Source organism: Fibroporia radiculosa (assembly GCF_000313525.1).
Source record: "Fibroporia radiculosa TFFH 294 genomic supercontigs, scaffold504, whole genome shotgun sequence".
NCBI classification, from domain to species: Eukaryota; Fungi; Basidiomycota; class Agaricomycetes; order Polyporales; family Fibroporiaceae; genus Fibroporia; species Fibroporia radiculosa.
The window spans coordinates 121,995-141,085 of NW_012133214.1; the positions used below are offsets into that span (position 1 = coordinate 121,995).

Below are 19,091 nucleotides of genomic sequence, written 5' to 3' on the forward strand. Positions count from 1 at the left end.
GTGCGAAGATCTGTCATACATTCCCGAACTGTCTCAAATATATATCATGATAAATAATTGCGTGTCCGATGCTTCCAGGCGTGCAGTTGCGTCTCTTGATTAGTCCGGCCGTTCATCAATTGGGTCTTTAGACCGAGATATATCTGACAGGGGGCGCGAACGTAGTTGAATGCCCCGAAGTTCTTGCCACAATGTGCTCCTCCCAATATCGCCAGCTGAGGCTGTGGAACCAAAAGCGCCGGTCCGAGAGGGATTTTTGTTTCGAGTGTGGAGACCAAGAGAAGATTGCGAATTTGTAGGGCTTGCTGGGCGGGTGGTACTCCCACCTCGAGTGGACAGCTTCGGACGTTCAGGTGACACTGATCTTCGGTTAAGCAGGCTGGCAATACCACCCCTTGCCAGATGAGTCCGAGACAAAGCCGGAGCACTTCGCGCAGACGTGGCAGGCTCCGTGGGACTAGGGGAACGAACCGGCCGTGAAAGAAACAAAGGTCGGACTGTTTGTTGCGTAGGACGACTATGGTCAAGGACCTGACGTGGAGCAGCGGTGGGGAGGCGAAGATATCTTGCACGACTAGCTCGACGTTGTAAGCGATATACGTATCTCTTAGTAACAGAGTTGCTTACGCGACCGCTTTCAACTCGATCTTGGTCTTGTACGCCTTCTGCCATTTGTTGAAGACCCTAGCTGCAGCAAAATGTCAGCTCTCCCAGTCATCTAACAAAGCGGAGAAAAACATACATATCACAGACTGGCGATTGAATTCGCGCGCCCGTTTGGCCCGTAGTGCCCTAGGCATAGTATTTCTCCATATCTGCCATGCTTTGAGTTTGGCGTGATAAGCATGAAAGCGGACAGCGGGCAATGACTGATTTCCCAAGTGATTAGGTAATGGTGGATTCTTCCAAATTCCTGTACTTACTCTAGTCTTGGAGTGCCAGATTCCAAATGCACGGAACATGAGATTCTTCTGCCTTTGCGCTAGGAAACCATCCGCCTACGAAGAACATTAGATTAATGGGTTGGTTTAAGCATAGAGCCAATTTACCAATGGTTGTAATCTGATATCTTGGAATCGTTCCCTCCACTTGTCCCATGCAGCGGCAGCAAATGTCAGCTTGAGCTCATCTTCTTTTTGTTGCAAATACAACCGCCTGTGCCTAGCATGACGTGCAGCCGTAAGCCAACGATAGAACATCCGACGCATGTTCTCTGTAACAAAAATATTAATACTAAGACAACGCTCATGAGATAGTCGGTAACGCACCTTCTCGTTTGACATCCTGGTAGCTCTCCATCAAGCTCAATTCCTCCACATGACGTATGCACAAAGCCTTCCATTTCTTGAAAGCAGAGCTAGAGCATCGTCGAGGGTCAGCTCCCAAGGATCAAGTGGACGGGCACACACCTCAGAATTTTTCCATCTTTCTTCTGAGATACTTGAAGCTCTCGGTCTTTGATGTCAACGACACGATTGGTCCAATAAGTTAATGCATTTGTCATGATGCGCTTGGAGTACTATGTTAGTTTGACCCAGACCCGCAAGATCGCAGGAGAACAAACCATGTTGACGCGTTGCTGAATGATTTCAGCGGCTACCTTGCGTCGTCGTTGCTGCTCAGCCAATTGGAGCCACTCTGTGTTATGCTCAAACTACTGCAGACACGGATAGTAAGACACCAAACATACCCAAGAAATACTGCTGGATGAGTCTAGTTTCAAAGCCCTGCAATTTCGATCCTAGCTGCTTCTGCTTGAGGGCCATGCGCCATTTGTTCGAAAACCTTTTCTGTACGAAGAGTTTTTGAGCTATCTTTGCCTGTTTAGCCAATCTCAACTTCGTCCGTAACTGAAGACGCCACGTGAGGAGCATTTTGTACTGCAGCTGAGCAGAGTGATAATGAATGGCAAACGATTGCGCATTTCGATGGGATACAAAGACTTCATGCCAACTCTGCAGAGAAGAGGTAAGCGTTGAAGAGGACCGCATGGAAAATGCAAGCGCGAGATCTAATTCACACAAACCATTAGACTCCCCTCTGGATTTAAGTATTCCTAACACACCTTCAAGGCCTTTTTGGTTCCGTATTCGTCGTTTCCATATTGCCCAGGCTTGCTTCAATAGCCGAGTAGTTCTGACTCGTTCAAGTAGGCGCCCGCGCTCATGAGCCTTCCACACTCGAAGAACGGCTCGTGTCAATACGTCATCTTGACGAGCAACGTGTTTCGAGGCTCGACGTTCAAGGGCCTGGATGATATGTCACAGTTAATAGGAGGAAACAACATGATGAGTCGCCTACTCTTATTCGATCCCGCGCTGCCTTCCATGACTTGAGTGCACTTTTGAGCACAGCAATGTCGTAAAATTCGTCCGCTACACGATGTTGTTGTCTACATAATGAGTATCAGTCGAGGAAACATTCTTAAATAGAGATGAGAGGCTTACAGGCGATTTCTCCAAACATCCACCGCCTGTCCGACGATCCTAAGAGACACCTGCTGTGTCATGGCCTTCTCCATCTTCCGTAAGTCGACACCCCGGCGCCACACATCCCAACATTTCTCAATATACCTTTCCTCACAGCTGTATATGAAATGTTCTGCGGCTGCATCAAGCTCGTCTAGTTGCATGAGTCGCTTCTTCCAGTGACCAAAGAAGCGTATTGCAAGCCTCTCCGAATAATGTTGTTCAGAAAGGTGCGATCGGAATGACTGCCTCCACTTCGCCCACGCGTCCTTCATCAATTTCGCTTCTCTACGCTCCCGCACAGTCTTCATGCGTGCTCGCATCGAGTCACGCCAATCAGCTTGCTTCTTCTCCTTGTATTTATCCTTCCACAAATTAAGCGCGAATTTTAAGCGGCGGGTATTATCGAGCACAGATACTTTCTGGTGTAATTCACGGTTGGTAGTGCAACGATGACGCCAGCGACTGAAAGCCAGACGCAGGATTAACGTGTCACGGGCTTGAGAAATCTGCTCATTGGTCGTCTGATAATTATCTGACACTTCAGTGCACATGAATACCTAGAAGTAAGCTGACATACAATGATCCACTGATATCCCTGTTTCCAAACTTCCCAGCAGCGCTCTACTAGTCGTTCCTCACGAAAACGATCAGCTTCTTTGATGTCTTGTGCTTCTCTTATCTTCAGCCATGCGTCATCTTCGTTTATGACGCTCTTCCTGCGTTCCTCAGTCCGAATAGTTTCTTGCCTTGGAGTTGTAAGTCGTGATATGGGAGAAGGAGACACGGCTCTACCGGGGGCGATTTTGGACTGTGGTCGCGGCGTACCAAAACCCCCGTACCTAAAAGATGCTGACTCACGGACAGCGGCGCCATACGATGGAGGAATTGTAGAAGAGGATACCGCAGTCATACCCGTAACTTCTGATGCGTTATCGTTCCAGAGGGGTGGCCGAATGGAAGAACTACGTGGAGCATGCCTTGCGTTCGACTGCATCGATGGAAATTCCATTTGGAGGCCAAGAGAATTGGGAGCCGTAGGCGTAAATGATGGTGAAGATGGTCGATGGACAGGACGTGGAGTGTCTAGGTAAGACGGAATCGTTATAGCACTCGCTGACACAGGTTCAGCTAATACAGAGTCAATATCGTCAAGATGAGAATGAAGTGTCAGAGTATCCTCTGGCTTATCCTTCTTAAGGCCAGTGCTTAGACGCGTTGCAATCCTGCTAGATGCAGGAGTTGTTCGAGCAACCCGAGTAGTTCGTCCGCTACCTCCTCCTGAGCTTGGTCCATAGCCCTCCTGTCTCTTGATAGCCTCCCATTTTTCGCCCCAGTTTTTGCCACGCAATGTTCCAAGTTTCAGGAGCTTGCCATAATATACCACTTCGTTTTGGGGGTCCAGCCCGCGTTCTTGCAGAATATCGTTATATGCTTTGAAAACAGTCAAGAAGGTGGTAGCGGTCGCAGGAGCCCGTTCAATGACAGCATCGATAAAATCGACTTCTTCGGACGTGAGACCAGTAAGTTCTGGGACAGATACTGTGGAAGATCGTGATTCGTTAAGGAGATCATGAGCGAGGACCACAGCAGGAACGGCAGGAGCATGTTTCAAAGGAGGCGACGCGCGCGCAGGCCGGAAGCGGGACATTTCATACCAGCCTTTTCGATGTGAGATAAACCAGAGAAAAGGCTCGACGAGCGTGCTCGGTTCAACGACGTGTCACTGGAACGCGCGACGCGTTGGACACGTGCCACGCGACAGCCAATGGCAAACGAGCATGGCCAGTGCACCTGCCAAGGCATAAATGCTGACACAATGGGACGTGGCCTCCACAGGATCCGGCGGCGAAACACGGTAGCTTGAACCAAGCTTCAAGCATGAGCACTATGTGGCTTCATAAAAAGCCTGTACCGAATGGATGCTTCCTGCCATCGCGCTGCCACGAGTCTCTTAGAGCTCGGGTAAAATAAATCCGTGCCCCGACACCGATACGATGTACGTACATAGAGTACTTACATCCTACATATCCTACATAGTTCCATACGATAATACAGCGCTCCCCTGGAGGTACGCGTGCAAGCTATTCAAACTATAATCATCTCAGAAACACACGCGGAGAGCTGCCGACAGCTGTGATTCCACAGGGCAGTACGGACACTTCACCCGTCTACAGAGTAATCAGCCCAATTCACATGTAAGTGACTCTAGACTGACCCTCCCGGTTTACTAAGCTTGGTCAAGCTTTCTTTAGTGATTACATGACCACAGCTCATCATCATGGGTGGATTATGTTCCGTCGACTGCTCCTTAGAGACCGGACACACGAAGATGGAATGATATCGATTCTCTGGCGGCAATGATATCTCAATCTGAAAGCGTGTTAGACTATACCAGGAGCATAATAGTGAGGACTCAACTGGTAGTTCATCAGCTAGACTCCATTCGCTCTTGCTCTCGCGCATTACTTTCCGGCCCTTCTCTATGCGGGCTAGCGCACCACCGCCTCCAAGATCGCCAATCACCCTTAAAGGAACTTGCCTGCTCATTCCTAAGCTCGCACAGTATTCAGTAGCGAACATTGGCTCTAGGTCAAGGTGCAGGGATGAGGAAGCGAGATCCGCATAAGGGGACGTGTGTAACCGGCGGTGATATACCATACATGCCATGAGTCGCCCAATTTCCGCGCCATGCTGAGAGTAGTACGAGGGAAATTCGGTCATGGCGTAGGAACGTGCAGCAGACACATCTGAGGGAGAAGATAACAGCAAACGGACATATTGTGAACGATGAAGGAGAAACTCGAGAGGCGACAATCGGCTGTCCAAAAATTTTCGATTCCGGCTTGTCCACCTATAAAATATATCATCAGCGTGGAATCCATGACGACAGAGTGTGTACGGTTATTACACACGCTAGAGCAGGTTCGATATCATGTGCTCTGAGAGCGCTGATAATGCGGTCCAGTTCGATGAAGTGCGTGCGCATATTAGGGTCGATGCTTGCGCTTGATTCCTAATCCATCTACCATGAACACTCAGATCAAAGAGACAGGGTAGCTTCGTCTTACCTCGATAAACGTTTCAGCGGTGTGAAACTGACCTATACGGAGGAAGTGAAGTGCAATAGTATGCTCTAAGGCAGCATGAGCTTCTGGAGACGAAAACAATGGGTCGTAGGAAGGAAGTTGCGCAGAGAATTTCTGAGATCACGTAGTTTAGGATTACTTGGTGAACAAGACAGCACCATACACACCTTATCCAACGCTTTGCCAACCTTCCCTAAAGTGTTATAAATTTCTTTCTGTCTATCCTCTACCTCTTTCTTCTTGTTATCCGCTGTCTTCGCTAAGATGTTGAATGTCTCATCTGTAGCAGTTCCCGCTTGAAGTCGATCCTTCACTTCACGGAGCGAATATAATAGGGAATCCAAGGAGTCATCAATGCTGGGTGACTTTCCCTTAGACGAGCCACCGGAGACCAGTTTCTCTAGTTTTGCGAGCTCCTTCAAGGCCGCGTCCATATTGAGAGATCTCTGGCCAGATTCCGTGTCGGGGTCAAACGACTGTCGGTGTGCAGCGTGGTCAGTGTCCGAGTCAAGCGGGTCCAGTCTCAGGACCAAGGTCGCATACAAGAAGCGCTCGTGTGCGCAGATCTCCGATCTTAATTTTTGCCACAGCTAGTAATGACCAGATTCTCTACCAACGTCTATCATGCGTCGATTCTTCTGCGGCGACGAGCTGGGGACTTTGAAGTCTGTTACATTTACGCCGGGTGAAGATCCAAAGGAATGGAAGGCAGATACCTTCGTACTTGTTGAGGGTAGTTCTGAAGGAAAATCAAGAGGCATACAGAAATTGGCCGTATCTCCAGCTGACTCAGGAATCTTGGTGAATCCTCTGCTATACCGCTAGGTACCTCTGTTACATCCCTATTGACAATGCAGTATTGAGTTGGCTTCCGCGTGTGCTGATGGTTCAGCCTCCTTGCTCAAAATAAACGACGACGCCGGTCCAAGCATCACGCATGAATGGAAAGAAACACGGCTTAAAACTGGACAGAGTTATATAGGATTAGATATGGCCACCCAAAGGTAAATCTATGGCGTACATCCTGAGTGCCTGCGAACGTTGATAATTGGTTCTCAATCAGACGGATTCTTTCATGTACCACCAATGGTGCTCTCCGTTTAACCCAGCTTAATGAAGATGACAGTGCACATAGCACGGAACTTGCCTCTCTTCCCATGAGACTGACCAATTGGCGCTTATCTCCGGGAGGAGAGACCTTTGCGTACGGCGGAGATGAGGTAGAGTTATCTGTTTGGAATACCGAGGCAGCGTTCGCGAAACGACCAGAAGACAAGTTAAGCAACGAAACGAAAAAACGGAAACGAGGAGACCAACTGCTCCCAGGAGAAATTTGGCGAGCGAAAAATGTGGGTTCCCTGGCAAGTACTAGGTTATCATTTACACTCAACATCCATTACTCCTAGGTTCCCCACGATGGCCTGAGTTTACGCCAACCCGTCAAGAATACCTCACTTGCATACCTCCAACCAGCAGGCTCGACATCTCATTGCCACATCTTGGCTGGGACTCAGCAAGGAAATGTGCGCAGATACGACACACGTGCCGCTCGTCGGCCAGTGGCAGATTGGAAGGGTATCGCAAAAATTGGCGGTATCAGCACTATTGAAAAAGGTCATGATGAGCAGTACGTGCAAGCCCCGACCCGCGCCCTGCATGAAAAAACTAATTAGTACCCACAGCGAAGCTTTCGTGGCGGACCATGGCTGTAACTTATTTGCATTAGATTTGCGCAATGGTCGTGTTTCCTACGGATATAGAGGTATCCTCAATGCATCTTATGATTAACTATCGCTAAACTATGTACGCTATGATAGGCCTTGCAGGTTCAGTGATGTCCATGGCTCCCTCTCCCTCCTTCCTTGCTTCAGTATCCCAAGATCGCTTTCTACGCCTACACAGTACATTCCCACCCCCGGCGCAGGCTGGTTCGCAGCAAGAGCAAAAAGGGAATGTCGTGGATAAGCAATTTATGAAGACCAATCCCACCGTGATTGTTTGGGACCAGTTTACCGGTCACCTAGGCGATGCGCGAGTGGATAGTGATACGGAGGACGGCGCTGACGATGCTGTTTGGGACGCGATGCAAAATGTTGAAGATGTGGACGAGGAGGAGGAAGGCGGACAGAAACGCAAGAGAGGCAGGAAGCCGAGCCACCTAGTACCATGACAGTCAGTTATACACCTTCTCCCTTGGAGAGCCATAGCGCCAGTTACATGGCACTTCGACGTGAATGAGAACTTGCTTGAATACTGCTCAGGTGGATTCTCGCTCTAAGAATTCCTATAATATTGCCACCCCACCCAGTTTGCGATCACGAAATATGCAGTAGTCGGTACGAGCAGCACGAAAAAGTATTTGTAGTGCGTGTCATCAGCGAGCATAGCCAGTATCTACATGTCCGACGCCAATATTCGTGAAGGTTTCACTCAACGGTCATTCATACGACTCACCCATATACTGCTGTATTGGTGAAAGGCACAGAACAACGTCGCATAACTCCCTATCACAAGGAATATGGAGGCAGAGGCAAGTATACAGTAACCTGTCCGCAGTGAAGGGGCCTTTGCACTGTTGCGACTACCGAATATTCAGTGCATATGTCACTAGGTAGCTCCACTTGACTAAAACTTACGGCCGTATGTCTGACATGGCTCGTTTTTATATTCTCTAGTACCTGGCCGGCGATGATCTCAAGAGGGTGCTGTTCACCGTTGACACTCAGTCATAAGTGCGTCATCCTGGTCAATACGTTCAGTGTGGTTGCGCCAGCGTGTAGGAGAAGTAGTACATGCAGTCTTAGGCGTTACATATGTACATAGTGTTATCATGATAATTTGTGCTTGTTACGGTGTGTTGCACTGTGCCACCGTGAGACGTGAGAAGGCTACAAAACCTATCCCGGGCTCTGCCAGTTGTGCCTACAGAATGACATACAGACACTAGCAACCATATTTTCACATACTGCACACACTGCTCAAAAGCTCACAAGTGGAATGTTTATAGGCAATTACACCAAATTGATCTACGAATAACGACACTGGCACGCCCAAATAAGCCAATAGCACTAACGTACAGCCAATCAATAGAATGTCTACGATATATCGAGAAACGAGAGGACGAAACGAGAAAATCGAGAAAATCCGAGATGAGACAGAAACCGGTATAGTGGCCGCATGTCGCGTGCCAACAAGTAGTGGGGGATGTACAGTATCTGATGGCAAACTGAGAAACGGTGGTGCGGCAAAAATACAAGTGGAGGATTTCAACTACTAGATTGAGCAGACCTGTGGGGGCTTGATAGACCATGAGTGAGCATGCAACGTGACACATGGAACAAACAAGCAGTGTCCACTACAGTCCAGGTGTCCTTTTAGATAGGCGCTAGGAGGATGTCTCGATGTCTACCTCATCTGGAGTAGGCAAAGGCAGAGGCACCGTGGATGGAGACAAAGCAATTGCTACCGGAAGAGACGGAGACGGGGAGAGAGAGAGAGGACCCAAAAGGCCCGTGAAGGCGGTATCGTACGATGGATGGCGCTGGAACGGGTTCCGCGTCTGAGTGCGGGAGACAGGAGAAGCTATATAACATGCACAACAATCAAATTCGCAAAATGATGATGTACGTCAGCGACGGCTCGGACTATGACTTAAGCTTGAAATAAAACGAACCGAGAGGACCGCCAATGAATTTGAATGGATAGGCAGGAGTTGTGCTTTCCTTCCTTATCTCGTCAGCGGGATCAGCAAGAGACAGCCCAAGTCCTTCAGCCTGGTGAGATGGACTTAGACTGCACGGAGTGGCCCGACGATAGAAGAATGAATGGGGAGCGTTGGCATTAGTTGAGCGGAGAATAGGAGATGTTGGCGGGAATCGCAGAGTAGACGATTGTAGGATCGATAGGAACTCCTCAAGCGCCTCGGGTGAGAGACCGGAGCTGTATGAACGGCAATTAATCAATGACATGCTCGCGCAGATTCAATAAAATCGACCATCGACAGATGATATATGATCGTCGGAGCGATTCAAAAAGACAGACATACCGAGGAGAAGCGCGGGGAGACACATGCTCTCGTTCGGAAAGAGGCTCAGGGGGCTTGAGATCCTCTTGTGGAACGTCCTCTCCCAGCTTGATGCGGTCGACGCCGTCCGCAACGAGGCGTACACCGGCGACGCGGGTCTGGGGGCGTTGGATAGCGTTCTGAAAGTGGGTGTAAGGAGTGGGACCACTGGGATTAGCCAGTCGCACAGGGCGGGGGGCCACGAGGACGAAATTGTCGTGAGCAGTATTATAGTTCATTGTTACGGGCTTTGTTATACAGGGGTATGTTGGGCAACACAGAGCACGTTGGATGCGCGTTCAGGTAGAAGGCGAGAGACTAGAGTCAAAGACAGCCGCTTGTCGAGTGGCACGCGGTGTTTGGCGCTATTTTCCAGCCAATCGCAGGGCGACCATGTGAATCCAGACCGATCGAGTCCACATGCCGACGTCCCTTGGCGCTTGGTCTCGGCGGCTGCATTCTCCCTCCGAGTCCACCGCGGTCTCAGCAGCCAGACGGGCTACCGTGAGCTCGTCGGTGCGGGGAACAACAAGGCGTGGGCGTGAGTACGCACAATCCTACAGCGATGCTCGTCCAGGGTACAATGTATCACAACGACTATGGCTTACACGTAAACAACTGGGATGCCGCTTCCAGCCATCAAATTCCCCAATACCGTATCTTAAAACGTCAGAGAACAGTCATCTATAATAAAGTGTCCGGCGTCCTCTCCCATGCAGCTCCCTCCTTCTCAGCGTACCCCTCCCTGGTCCTCGTCAACCGACCATGGCTGGACCTCACGCTGCGACTGCGTCCAACGAGCCCGCTCAAAACAATGCGGCACGCCGCCTCTTTGACGATCACGAACTCCACGACATCGGGAGCAGCCAAAGTGCCCTCGAGGAGCAGAAGTTTGACATAGATGATCGTCCGCAGAGAGTCACCCCTCTCCCAAAAGCACAGCTCGCCACCCTCTGTGCTATTCGCCTCATCGACCCAATTGCCTTTACCCAAATCTTTCCCTATGTGAACGAGATGATGGATCGACTCCATCTCACCAACGATTCCTCAAAGATCGGTTTTTACAGTGGTTTGGTGGTGAGCATCGCCTGGTTGCTCTCTGCCTGCGCTGGTCAGTCTCATGCTCAGCTGTCCGATATGTTGTAGGAGAGCAGTTTCGCTGTCTCGCAGCTATTTTTCATCTATCACTGGGCGCGCGTGTCTGGTAGGTCCGATTTAATTCCACGCCATTGAGCATCCGTTCACGCCAGCTGCAGATGCCATAGGTCGACGACCGGTCATTCTGGCCGGTATTGTGGGCATCGGCCTTGCCACCATCATGTTGGGGTTGGCTCATAGTTTGGGCGGGGTCCTTCTTGCTCGGGGTGTCGGTACGTTATTTCTCATGTGGTTGTCCTCGCACTTATTTTGGTCATGATTATAGCCGGCATCTTCTCCGGGAACATTGCCGTTATTCATTCCGTACTGGGTGAACTTACTGATAGTACCAATCAAGCGATTGCATTTCCAATCTACGGGCTATTTTGGCCATTAGGCGCAATCATTGGGTAAGCGTTCTACCAGCATATAGAAACCTCATTCATACCATCTGACCTGTCGTCAAAGACCACTCTTAGGTGGTACCTTCTCCAACCCTGCGGAGCGGTATCCAAAATATTTTGACTATGACTTCCTTCGGTCATATCCCTACTTTCTGCCAAGCTTTGTCGCCGGATGTCTCTCCCTCGGAAGTGCATGTCTTGTTTACTTCTTTTTGGAAGAAGTGCGTGGTTCCCTCGTGTCCATGTGCCTCGGGGGAGGCTCACGATATTGCGCTAGACATTGCCAAGTAAACGGCATCACGGCAACTATGTTCCCATGAGACAGGTTGGCTCGGAACACAGGAGTTCTGATCCTGAAAAGCCACCGCAGCCCGCTAGCCTCCGCGTTTTGCTCTCGATACCGCTCGTCAAGGCCTTATGTCTAAGTGGGTTCGCGCTGGCTTTCTTGTAAGTCATTACTTTTATGAATGCCGTATGTATATCTCAGCATTCCTCTCATTAAAACAGAAATACTGGCTTTGACGTCACTTTCGGTGAGAGTAGGACCCTGCATCAGTAAGACGTCACTAAGGCTAATCTTTGGCGTCTAGTACTCTTTTCGTACTCGGCGATCGAGCGCGGTGGTTTGAATTTCCAGGTTAGTGCCTGTCGCTGTCGTCAGCAATGTATCATTTAAAGCAGGTATTGTTTAGGCACACCAAATAGGCTATGCCCTTGCCATGTCTGGCGCTGTTTCTGTTTTCCTACAGCTCTTCTGCATGCCATACCTTCTGCGGCGCTTTGACCACGCGAAGATGTACAATTTTTACATGGCAATCTGGCCGTTCTGCTATATCTTCATGCCAGGACTCAACATTATCGCGCGCGCTGGTTTAGATCCAGCGACGGGCGAGCCGACTCCCGCCACGCGTGTATTTATATGGATGGGTATATGCGGTTTGTTGCTACTCGCCCGCACGGCGTGCTTGGCGTATTCGTGAGTTATGTCACCTCCGCCTTCTAACCGCCTCCTGATCATCGTGGGCGCCAGAGTGAGCATGATCCTCATCAAGGAGAGTGCCCCAGATCCGTCATCCCTCGGTGCCACCAATGGTCTTTGCCAGTTCTTTATGGTAGGTGTCAGCCGTCTTGTTGTAGGCCTGCACTCACTCGGATACGATACTCTAGTGTTTCGCACGGTCCTTCAGTCCAGCCTTTGCGAGCTCACTCTTCGCGTTCTCAAACGGCTTCGATCACGTATTAGTCCGGTACCTTTGGGTGATGGTAATGGCGATTGTTTCCTTCCTCGGGACCACATTTTCACGGCGGATAGCGGAGGGCCGACGGGTGCATCATCGCTGAGCATGCGCACGCGCCATGTTGGCGTTACGACTCGTCTTCCCATGCAGTGCGACAAAGCATTGCATTGCAGGAGGGACATGGGTGCAACGTTAAAAAGAGGGGTGTAGGTTAGACGAGTGGGTGTGACAGTAGAGACAGTAGAGGACAGTGCTCTCAACGTTGTGAGAGACCCTGCAATCCTGTAGAACTTTATCGCATGTATCGTTGCTTTTCTTTCCTTTGGTTCGCATACAGGCTTGAAAGCCAGTACAGGTCCCATCTTTTGGTGCCGAGGCTCGATTCATCTCGCCACGATCGCGCTGTCAACGAAAGCAGTCACATCCCGCCGGCAAACTTCAATTATTAAACTAGAAGATCTAGATTGGCGTTATTCGCCCGAGAATGGGTCGCCGTGTACAGTAATGTTGGCTACCACAGCACAGCCACCGAGGGTATGAAAGCGAGCTTGCAGATACAAGATCATGGCACGGATCTCAGCCCAGGGACACCCGGGCACAGTGGCTGTACTTACAGATCGCTCCCCAGTCAGCGGTCATGCGTGTGCCCTCCGCAGCACTTCCCCGATCCCCAGCTAGATTAGCATCGCAAAAGAAAAGACAATCCAAGCACCCGCCCACGTGTCCAAGACACCAAAAGAATACATACGACACCCGCTCAGAGCTTCGACGACGCCGGAGCTGGGAGCTCGTACAGTGCGTCTAGCTCGTTCTTGAACTTGGCATATGTCTCCTTGCTGAGGCATCGCGGAGGAGCCACGATCAGACACTTTGGCGCGTGATACTAGGGGCCAGGAACTTACCGACGGATCTTGAGCGTGGGCGTGAGGCAGCCGTTGTCCACGGTGAAGAGCTCCATGGTAATGTGTATGCGCTTGATCATCTCGAAGCTGCACGGCCCCACATTAGCACCCGGAACGACAGCTGTAGACGTATCTCCCACGTACCCCTTCAACTTTTCCGCCTGCGCCTGTTTCGTCAACTCAGCGAGAACCGCCGCGTTAACTTTGGGGTCATAGACGGCTGCCTCCAGGGCCGTGACGTCGGTGGGCGTGATGGGCTTGCCGTACAGCTTCGACACGAGGTCGGCAAACTGGACCGGGTCGGGTACGACCACGGCCAGCAGATACGACTGCAGCGAATCGCCGTGCACGAACAGCTGCGCGACGAGCGGGCACGCGCTGTAGACGTTCTCGATGTTCTCCAGCGCGACGTACTCGCCCTGTGCGAGCTTCATGATGTTCTGGAAACGAGGATGTTTACATCCACGTCAAACCGGAGAGCCACCACTGCGAACGCACCTTGACACGGTCGATGATCCGGAGCCGACCACACTCGTCCATCTCGCCGACATCGCCCGTGTGTACCCAACCATCCTCGTCTAGCGCTGCTTTTGTATTCGCCTCGTCTGCCGATGATACAGAACAGTCAGACCATCGATACCGCACAAGGAGGAGCCCGACAGTTACCCTTGTAATAGCCGATGAAGCAGTTGTCGCCGCGGACGAGAATCTCACCTCGCGGACGCGGCTTGTCCTCTGCAGAGTAGTTCATGGCCGGTACATCGAGCAACTTGATCTCCGAGCAAGGAACTGGGGGCCCAACCGTCCCACTTGACGTGGGGTCATCTGGCCAAACGTGCGTGCAAGTGCCACCATTCTCCGTCATTCCATACCTGAGCATGCCCAACACGGTCAGTGGCCTCCCATGGCTAATATGGTGACAAATACTGACCCTGTGAGTGTGTAATTAAGTGATTAGCGGAGTAGGAGAAGGCAAGAGGTTGTAAATACCTTCGAGAATGTCGCACAGCAGCGATATCCGCAGGAAGTCCATTACAGACGCGCTGATCGGCGCGGAACCACATGCCATCAGCTGCAGCTTGCCACCAAAGGCAGCTGCCACCTGCAAGCTCTGTTAGCAAAAGGATCCGATCACTCAGCCCGGCGATACCAACCTTTTTGAACACAATACGGTCCCACAGTGCGTGTGTACGCACACCGGTCGTGCGCAGCTGCTGCAATTTCACTTCCATAGCATAATTGAAGAGCTTCCCCTTCAGCCCAGGCGCTGAGGATGCCGCCATTGCCGCTTGGTACACGCGATTCAGCACGCGCGGGACGGCGGCGATGAAGGTGGGCTTCATGACTTGGAGATCTTCCAGGAGCCGGAGCGGATCGCCCGTGGAGAAGCCGATGCGGCCTCCGACAGACATGATGCAGAGCGCCATCACGCGCTGAAAAGGGAAAATATATGCGGATGTCGGCACATAAGTGCTCCGGAGGACATACCTCGTATATATGTGCCAGAGGAAGATACGAGAGGGCGGATCTCTCACCGGTGACTTCGTACCCATGCAATTGTGCATGGGCCGCATTCGCCAGGTTGCCATGAGTGAGAAGGGCGCCTGAGCCAGCGTCAGCGGGTGTCCCAGATGCGAGGAGACGAGAATTGCACCTTTTGGGTTTCCGGTTGTTCCCTGTCAATGTTCCGCGATGTGAGCTTGGACAGATAATCGGTATCACGCTGTCCACATACCGATGTATAGCAGATTGTGGCCAGCTGATCTGACGTTGGCTTTACGACGGGAACTGGCTCGGCGGCGCCCATCTCTTCCACTGCAAGGCACATGGGTGTAAGCTGCGAAACATGTGGTGCGTACGGTTGCGTACGCACATTCTTGTATGTCAATGACCTGGACGTTCTTCTCCTTGCCCCACGCAGAAAATGCCAGTTTGCTGTCGTCAGAGAGGACGGTCATGCAGACGATCATCTTGAAGGTGGGTATTTTTGGTGCAAGGCCCAAGAGGAATGGGATATGGTCCACTGTAGCGAATACGACGGAGATCTCTGCGTGATTCAAACTAGAGGCACGCTCAGATCGTGCATACGCCCATGCTTACTCTCAGACTTACATGTATTCTGACAAAAGACGCGTCTCGGGCGGTCAAGAGCGGCTAATAGAGGCTCGCAGAGGCCATTCTTACCTACGGAGTCCTTTCCAAGAGTGTCATACAGGCCCACGCCGACCTTTGCGTACGCGTGCAAAGCCAGGTCGATGATCTGCCACTCTACGCATGCCACGCGTCAAAAAAGCTGATCTCGTCGACCCACGGCGTATGGACGCACCAGGATTGTTCTTGCTCCAGATGCCCACGGTCTCCAACTGTCCGCCGCCGAGGACACCCTTCTGGAAGAGTGTGTAGAGGGCGCTGCCGATGGCGCGTCTGCGCACATCGACCTCGGGCCAGGAGTACCACTCGTAATGGTCCGCAAACTTGAGGGGGGTTTGGGAGACCTGGGGCCGGTAGCCGAAACAGGGACCGTTGCCACCACTTTTGAACCCCTCGTCGAACATCTCTGTGAGGACGGAAAAGGCGCCGGGCGAACGCACGGACAGGAACGGGTACGCGGCTGGAAGGGGGACTGGTCAGGGGGGGGGGTGCGCGGAGGCATTTTGGTACTTACTTGCGCGATAGTGGCCTGGAGAGGCAAGAAGTAAGAAGGATAGAGAGGAGAGTAAAAAGAGAAAGCACCTGTCTGGCCGGGTTTGCGGGTGCCCGGGACCTCTACGGACTGGTGAGCATAGTTTGACGAACTGCGGGGAAAGGGGACGGGGCTGTTGAAGGACGACATGGGAGACAGAGAGGGCCGGGAGAGGGAGGAGGATGGCTGGGCACATACTAGTATCTCAGAGGGGGCGTGATGCGGACGGTTACATGTGATCCGGCACGTCTCTCGCCGGCGTTTTACAGCCGACTGAAGCAGGCGGGAACGGGTCGCGGCCCATGGCGCTGACGACGGGGGCTCCCAGTGCACCGCCGCTGTGTGTCGACGCTGTGGGTCTCGATGAGCATCGTAGTCGAGCAGAGAGAGCGGCGGGCAGGGAAGCGAACACTGAGCTGGTGGCAAGCGACGCCGTGGGCCACTGCTCCTCCTCGTCCGTGCCGAGATCTGCTGCTCGTGACTGCCGTCGTGATCCCATCTGCGTTCTCACTCTCAGTCGTTTCGCCGGAGCCGTGGGGAATGCGTGTCTTCGACACGTTTGGGTACGAGACTAGGGAATGCACCTCCCGAGTCTCGCCCTTGAATGCGGATGAAATACTCGACGCTGCAGCTTTGCCGCACACCCTCGATATCTCAGGAATTGAATTTAGCGACGCAGATACACATCTGCTTGCGCAAACGCCAGCGACTCCGCTGCACCAAAGACTGGTAGCTCCAAGATGTGTCAGCAGCGGGGCGGCAGCCTCGAGCCTTCACTGCATCGACGCACTCTGCCCCGGCAATCATCAGAGCTCGGGCGAGACGGCGAATGCGAATGCGAATGCGAATGGGTCGGCCCTCGATCTCAGGCCAAGTCTGTCCATCTCTCCTCGGGGCCAGCGATCGGGCGTACGTCTCTCGGGCGCTTCCGCCCTTCTACTAGCAGCAACCTTGCGACCAGCCCGCTGGCCTGCTAGCCATCCACGGCGCTGTAATACAATAAAACAAATACATCCGTTGGGGCTCCTGCCTCTAGAAGTGCCGCCACGCCCATTGTGCCGCAAGCGTCTAGCCTTGATTGGTCTCCCATCCATCTGTCATGGCCCGCCTGCAGGTAGCTTGGCTCCCCGACATCTGACCCCGCCTCCGGGACTAGAAATGATGATACACCCACGACACCCAGCATTTTTCACACCCAGCCTCCATGCACGACTCGGCCAAAGGCCCGTCCCGCACGAACGGGCTGCCCCCAAACAGGACAACGGACTTACGTTTGACGTCCGACTCGAAGGGCCTTTCCATGCTCGTGTCGCCGCGCACCATAATATTAAATAGTCGTCTCCCCACTCCGCTTCGCGCCATACCCGTCCCCGCCACAGCGGCCAGACACAGACACACCCCGATCAGCGACAGGATCACTCACTCGTCGCAACCCGCACTCAGCCCGCACTCGTGTCGAAACGTTCAGGGATCGCCACCGGTGCACAGAGCGGAGGTATCGTCCCCGATGGATCGGCCATACCCACCAGACAAACAGAGAACCCCTCCGCCATGCTGGGAACCGCCGAGTGAGACACCGCAGGTGTGCGCCAATCGCGCCGACCGCGTAGCGAGACGCGTCTCATGCTCAGAAGTCCATCTCCGTGCTAGCGGCACATTCCCCACCTTCCAGAATGCAGCCGGAGCTCCGCACTGACGACCGACTGACCAAATCAGACAGTCAGCATTTCGTCATGCGCCAAAGGGCATCAGATAACACAAGTGATGATACAAGGGAAGAGACAATACAGCGTCCTAATGTTACATGGCGGCCCCACGCTAGGCGGCACGCCGTCGTCGCGAGGCATCATTCCGACCGACTTCTGGCACTATTCGTCACGGCGCGCTAAGCACAATCTGTACGCGCCAACAGGTTAGGAAGTTGCGCAATACCACAGGGCCACGCGGCGGCGCACCTTCATAAAGTCTTCGTAATTGAGCTGCACCCAGCCGTCACGATCCGTGTCGACCCTGTGTGAGAGCATGATTTACAAAGCCGCTAGAACGACGCCGCCGCCGCACGCACCGGTGGAATGCCTCTGTCAGGGCTTTCACCACCACACATGCGCGGACGAACCGATCGAAGCTAATCCCGGGCGGTGGGCCGTTCCCAGGCGCTGGGCCGGATGCTGTTGCGCACAGAGTATAACGATGGATTGAGCGGATCGGGAGCACAGGACCCACGCACCGTACTTCTGCTCTATCAAGGTTAAAATGGTAGGCGGGAGGTTGTAGCCAAAGCTACCGAGCGCCTCGGCGAGCTCGTAGCCCTCGATCGTGCCGGACCTGTCTCTGTCAAAGTGCTTGAACACCTTTTGCCAATCCTGGATGTACTTCCAGAGGCCGCAGAACTCTGCGGGTTTCCGATCAGAAGGCTGGTGCACGCGTGCGTGTGGGGGGACCAGACGCGCACCATTGAAACCTATTGATCCGCTGCGATCCACGTCCTGCCAGGAGGCGGGTCAGCGGGGGCAGACACAGGGACACTGTGCAAGCGAGGACGCACAAACATATTCATGAGCATCTTCACTGTGTCGAGATCAAACTCTATTTATGCCGTCCATCCAACCGGTCAGTGGAAAGACGGACGAGCGGCGGGAGACAACCAAAGCCGGACACGCACTGGACCAGTCTCCTGTAGAGCCACCGATCTCGGTCAGATTACGAGGCCGGATCGCAATCGGGGGACTGACCGTTCACGAGAGCATTCTGCAGCTCTTTGACGGAAATTGCGCCCGAGTGGTTCGTGTTGACTGCGCTGAACCATCGCCATAGCTGGGGGTCCGCGCCGTTGGGCGGCGGAGGAGGAGGGAGGGGCGATATGGCGGGGGAGAAGCTGCGATCGCCGTGTCCGCTGTAGATGCTGCTTGACGACGAGACGGACCTGGCGCCGTACGAGGGCGCACGGGCAGGGTCGTGGTGAGAGTGATGGGAATGATGGTGGTGGTGATGGTGGTGGTGGCCACTGTGGCTGGAGTGGACGGACATGGCTGTTGGGAAGAGAGAGGGCGGCGTCTGGAGATCGCGAAGACGCCTTAAATGTCGACTGTGGGAGTGGCGGGGCCGCC

At 52.8% G+C, this 19,091-nt stretch overlaps 7 protein-coding genes across 7 annotated transcripts; 2 read left to right on the forward strand and 5 right to left on the reverse strand.

Annotated features, from left to right (window-relative positions):
• Window positions 1-99: 99 nt before the first annotated feature.
• FIBRA_01165 (uncharacterized protein) lies at window positions 100-4,119 on the reverse strand (the record flags this gene model as incomplete). The annotated part of the gene is made up of 13 exons (XM_012323043.1): window positions 100-574; window positions 628-688; window positions 743-869; window positions 924-998; window positions 1,050-1,213; window positions 1,269-1,357; window positions 1,410-1,510; window positions 1,565-1,638; window positions 1,691-2,011; window positions 2,066-2,249; window positions 2,302-2,392; window positions 2,448-2,992; window positions 3,049-4,119. 13 exons carry the CDS (start codon window positions 4,117-4,119, stop codon window positions 100-102), a joined length of 3,378 nt encoding a protein of 1,125 aa, XP_012178433.1.
• A 733-nt stretch (window positions 4,120-4,852) lies between these two features.
• FIBRA_01166 (uncharacterized protein) lies at window positions 4,853-5,991 on the reverse strand (the record flags this gene model as incomplete). Its single annotated transcript, XM_012323044.1, has 5 exons — window positions 4,853-4,888; window positions 4,938-5,322; window positions 5,384-5,484; window positions 5,540-5,671; window positions 5,725-5,991. 5 exons carry the CDS (start codon window positions 5,989-5,991, stop codon window positions 4,853-4,855), a joined length of 921 nt encoding a protein of 306 aa, XP_012178434.1.
• A 723-nt stretch (window positions 5,992-6,714) lies between these two features.
• Window positions 6,715-7,727, forward strand: FIBRA_01167 (uncharacterized protein; the record flags this gene model as incomplete). Its single annotated transcript, XM_012323045.1, has 4 exons — window positions 6,715-6,906; window positions 6,964-7,184; window positions 7,240-7,319; window positions 7,375-7,727. The coding sequence occupies 4 exons, from the start codon at window positions 6,715-6,717 to the stop codon at window positions 7,725-7,727; spliced, it is 846 nt and encodes a 281-aa protein (XP_012178435.1).
• A 1,215-nt stretch (window positions 7,728-8,942) lies between these two features.
• FIBRA_01168 (uncharacterized protein) lies at window positions 8,943-9,859 on the reverse strand (the record flags this gene model as incomplete). The annotated part of the gene is made up of 3 exons (XM_012323046.1): window positions 8,943-9,139; window positions 9,231-9,496; window positions 9,603-9,859. 3 exons carry the CDS (start codon window positions 9,857-9,859, stop codon window positions 8,943-8,945), a joined length of 720 nt encoding a protein of 239 aa, XP_012178436.1.
• A 526-nt stretch (window positions 9,860-10,385) lies between these two features.
• FIBRA_01169 (uncharacterized protein) lies at window positions 10,386-12,502 on the forward strand (the record flags this gene model as incomplete). The annotated part of the gene is made up of 11 exons (XM_012323047.1): window positions 10,386-10,697; window positions 10,767-10,824; window positions 10,877-10,990; window positions 11,044-11,167; window positions 11,226-11,382; window positions 11,439-11,608; window positions 11,669-11,694; window positions 11,752-11,798; window positions 11,854-12,137; window positions 12,192-12,273; window positions 12,329-12,502. 11 exons carry the CDS (start codon window positions 10,386-10,388, stop codon window positions 12,500-12,502), a joined length of 1,548 nt encoding a protein of 515 aa, XP_012178437.1.
• A 654-nt stretch (window positions 12,503-13,156) lies between these two features.
• FIBRA_01170 (uncharacterized protein) lies at window positions 13,157-16,134 on the reverse strand (the record flags this gene model as incomplete). The annotated part of the gene is made up of 15 exons (XM_012323048.1): window positions 13,157-13,235; window positions 13,302-13,388; window positions 13,446-13,741; window positions 13,800-13,906; window positions 13,968-14,233; window positions 14,292-14,734; window positions 14,790-14,905; window positions 14,956-14,977; window positions 15,037-15,116; window positions 15,175-15,362; window positions 15,414-15,420; window positions 15,486-15,569; window positions 15,628-15,912; window positions 15,967-15,981; window positions 16,035-16,134. The coding sequence occupies 15 exons, from the start codon at window positions 16,132-16,134 to the stop codon at window positions 13,157-13,159; spliced, it is 2,175 nt and encodes a 724-aa protein (XP_012178438.1).
• A 1,725-nt stretch (window positions 16,135-17,859) lies between these two features.
• On the reverse strand, window positions 17,860-19,011 carry FIBRA_01171 (uncharacterized protein; the record flags this gene model as incomplete). Its single annotated transcript, XM_012323049.1, has 7 exons — window positions 17,860-17,880; window positions 17,940-17,994; window positions 18,050-18,152; window positions 18,212-18,470; window positions 18,530-18,570; window positions 18,647-18,658; window positions 18,717-19,011. The coding sequence occupies 7 exons, from the start codon at window positions 19,009-19,011 to the stop codon at window positions 17,860-17,862; spliced, it is 786 nt and encodes a 261-aa protein (XP_012178439.1).
• Window positions 19,012-19,091: the final 80 nt, after the last annotated feature.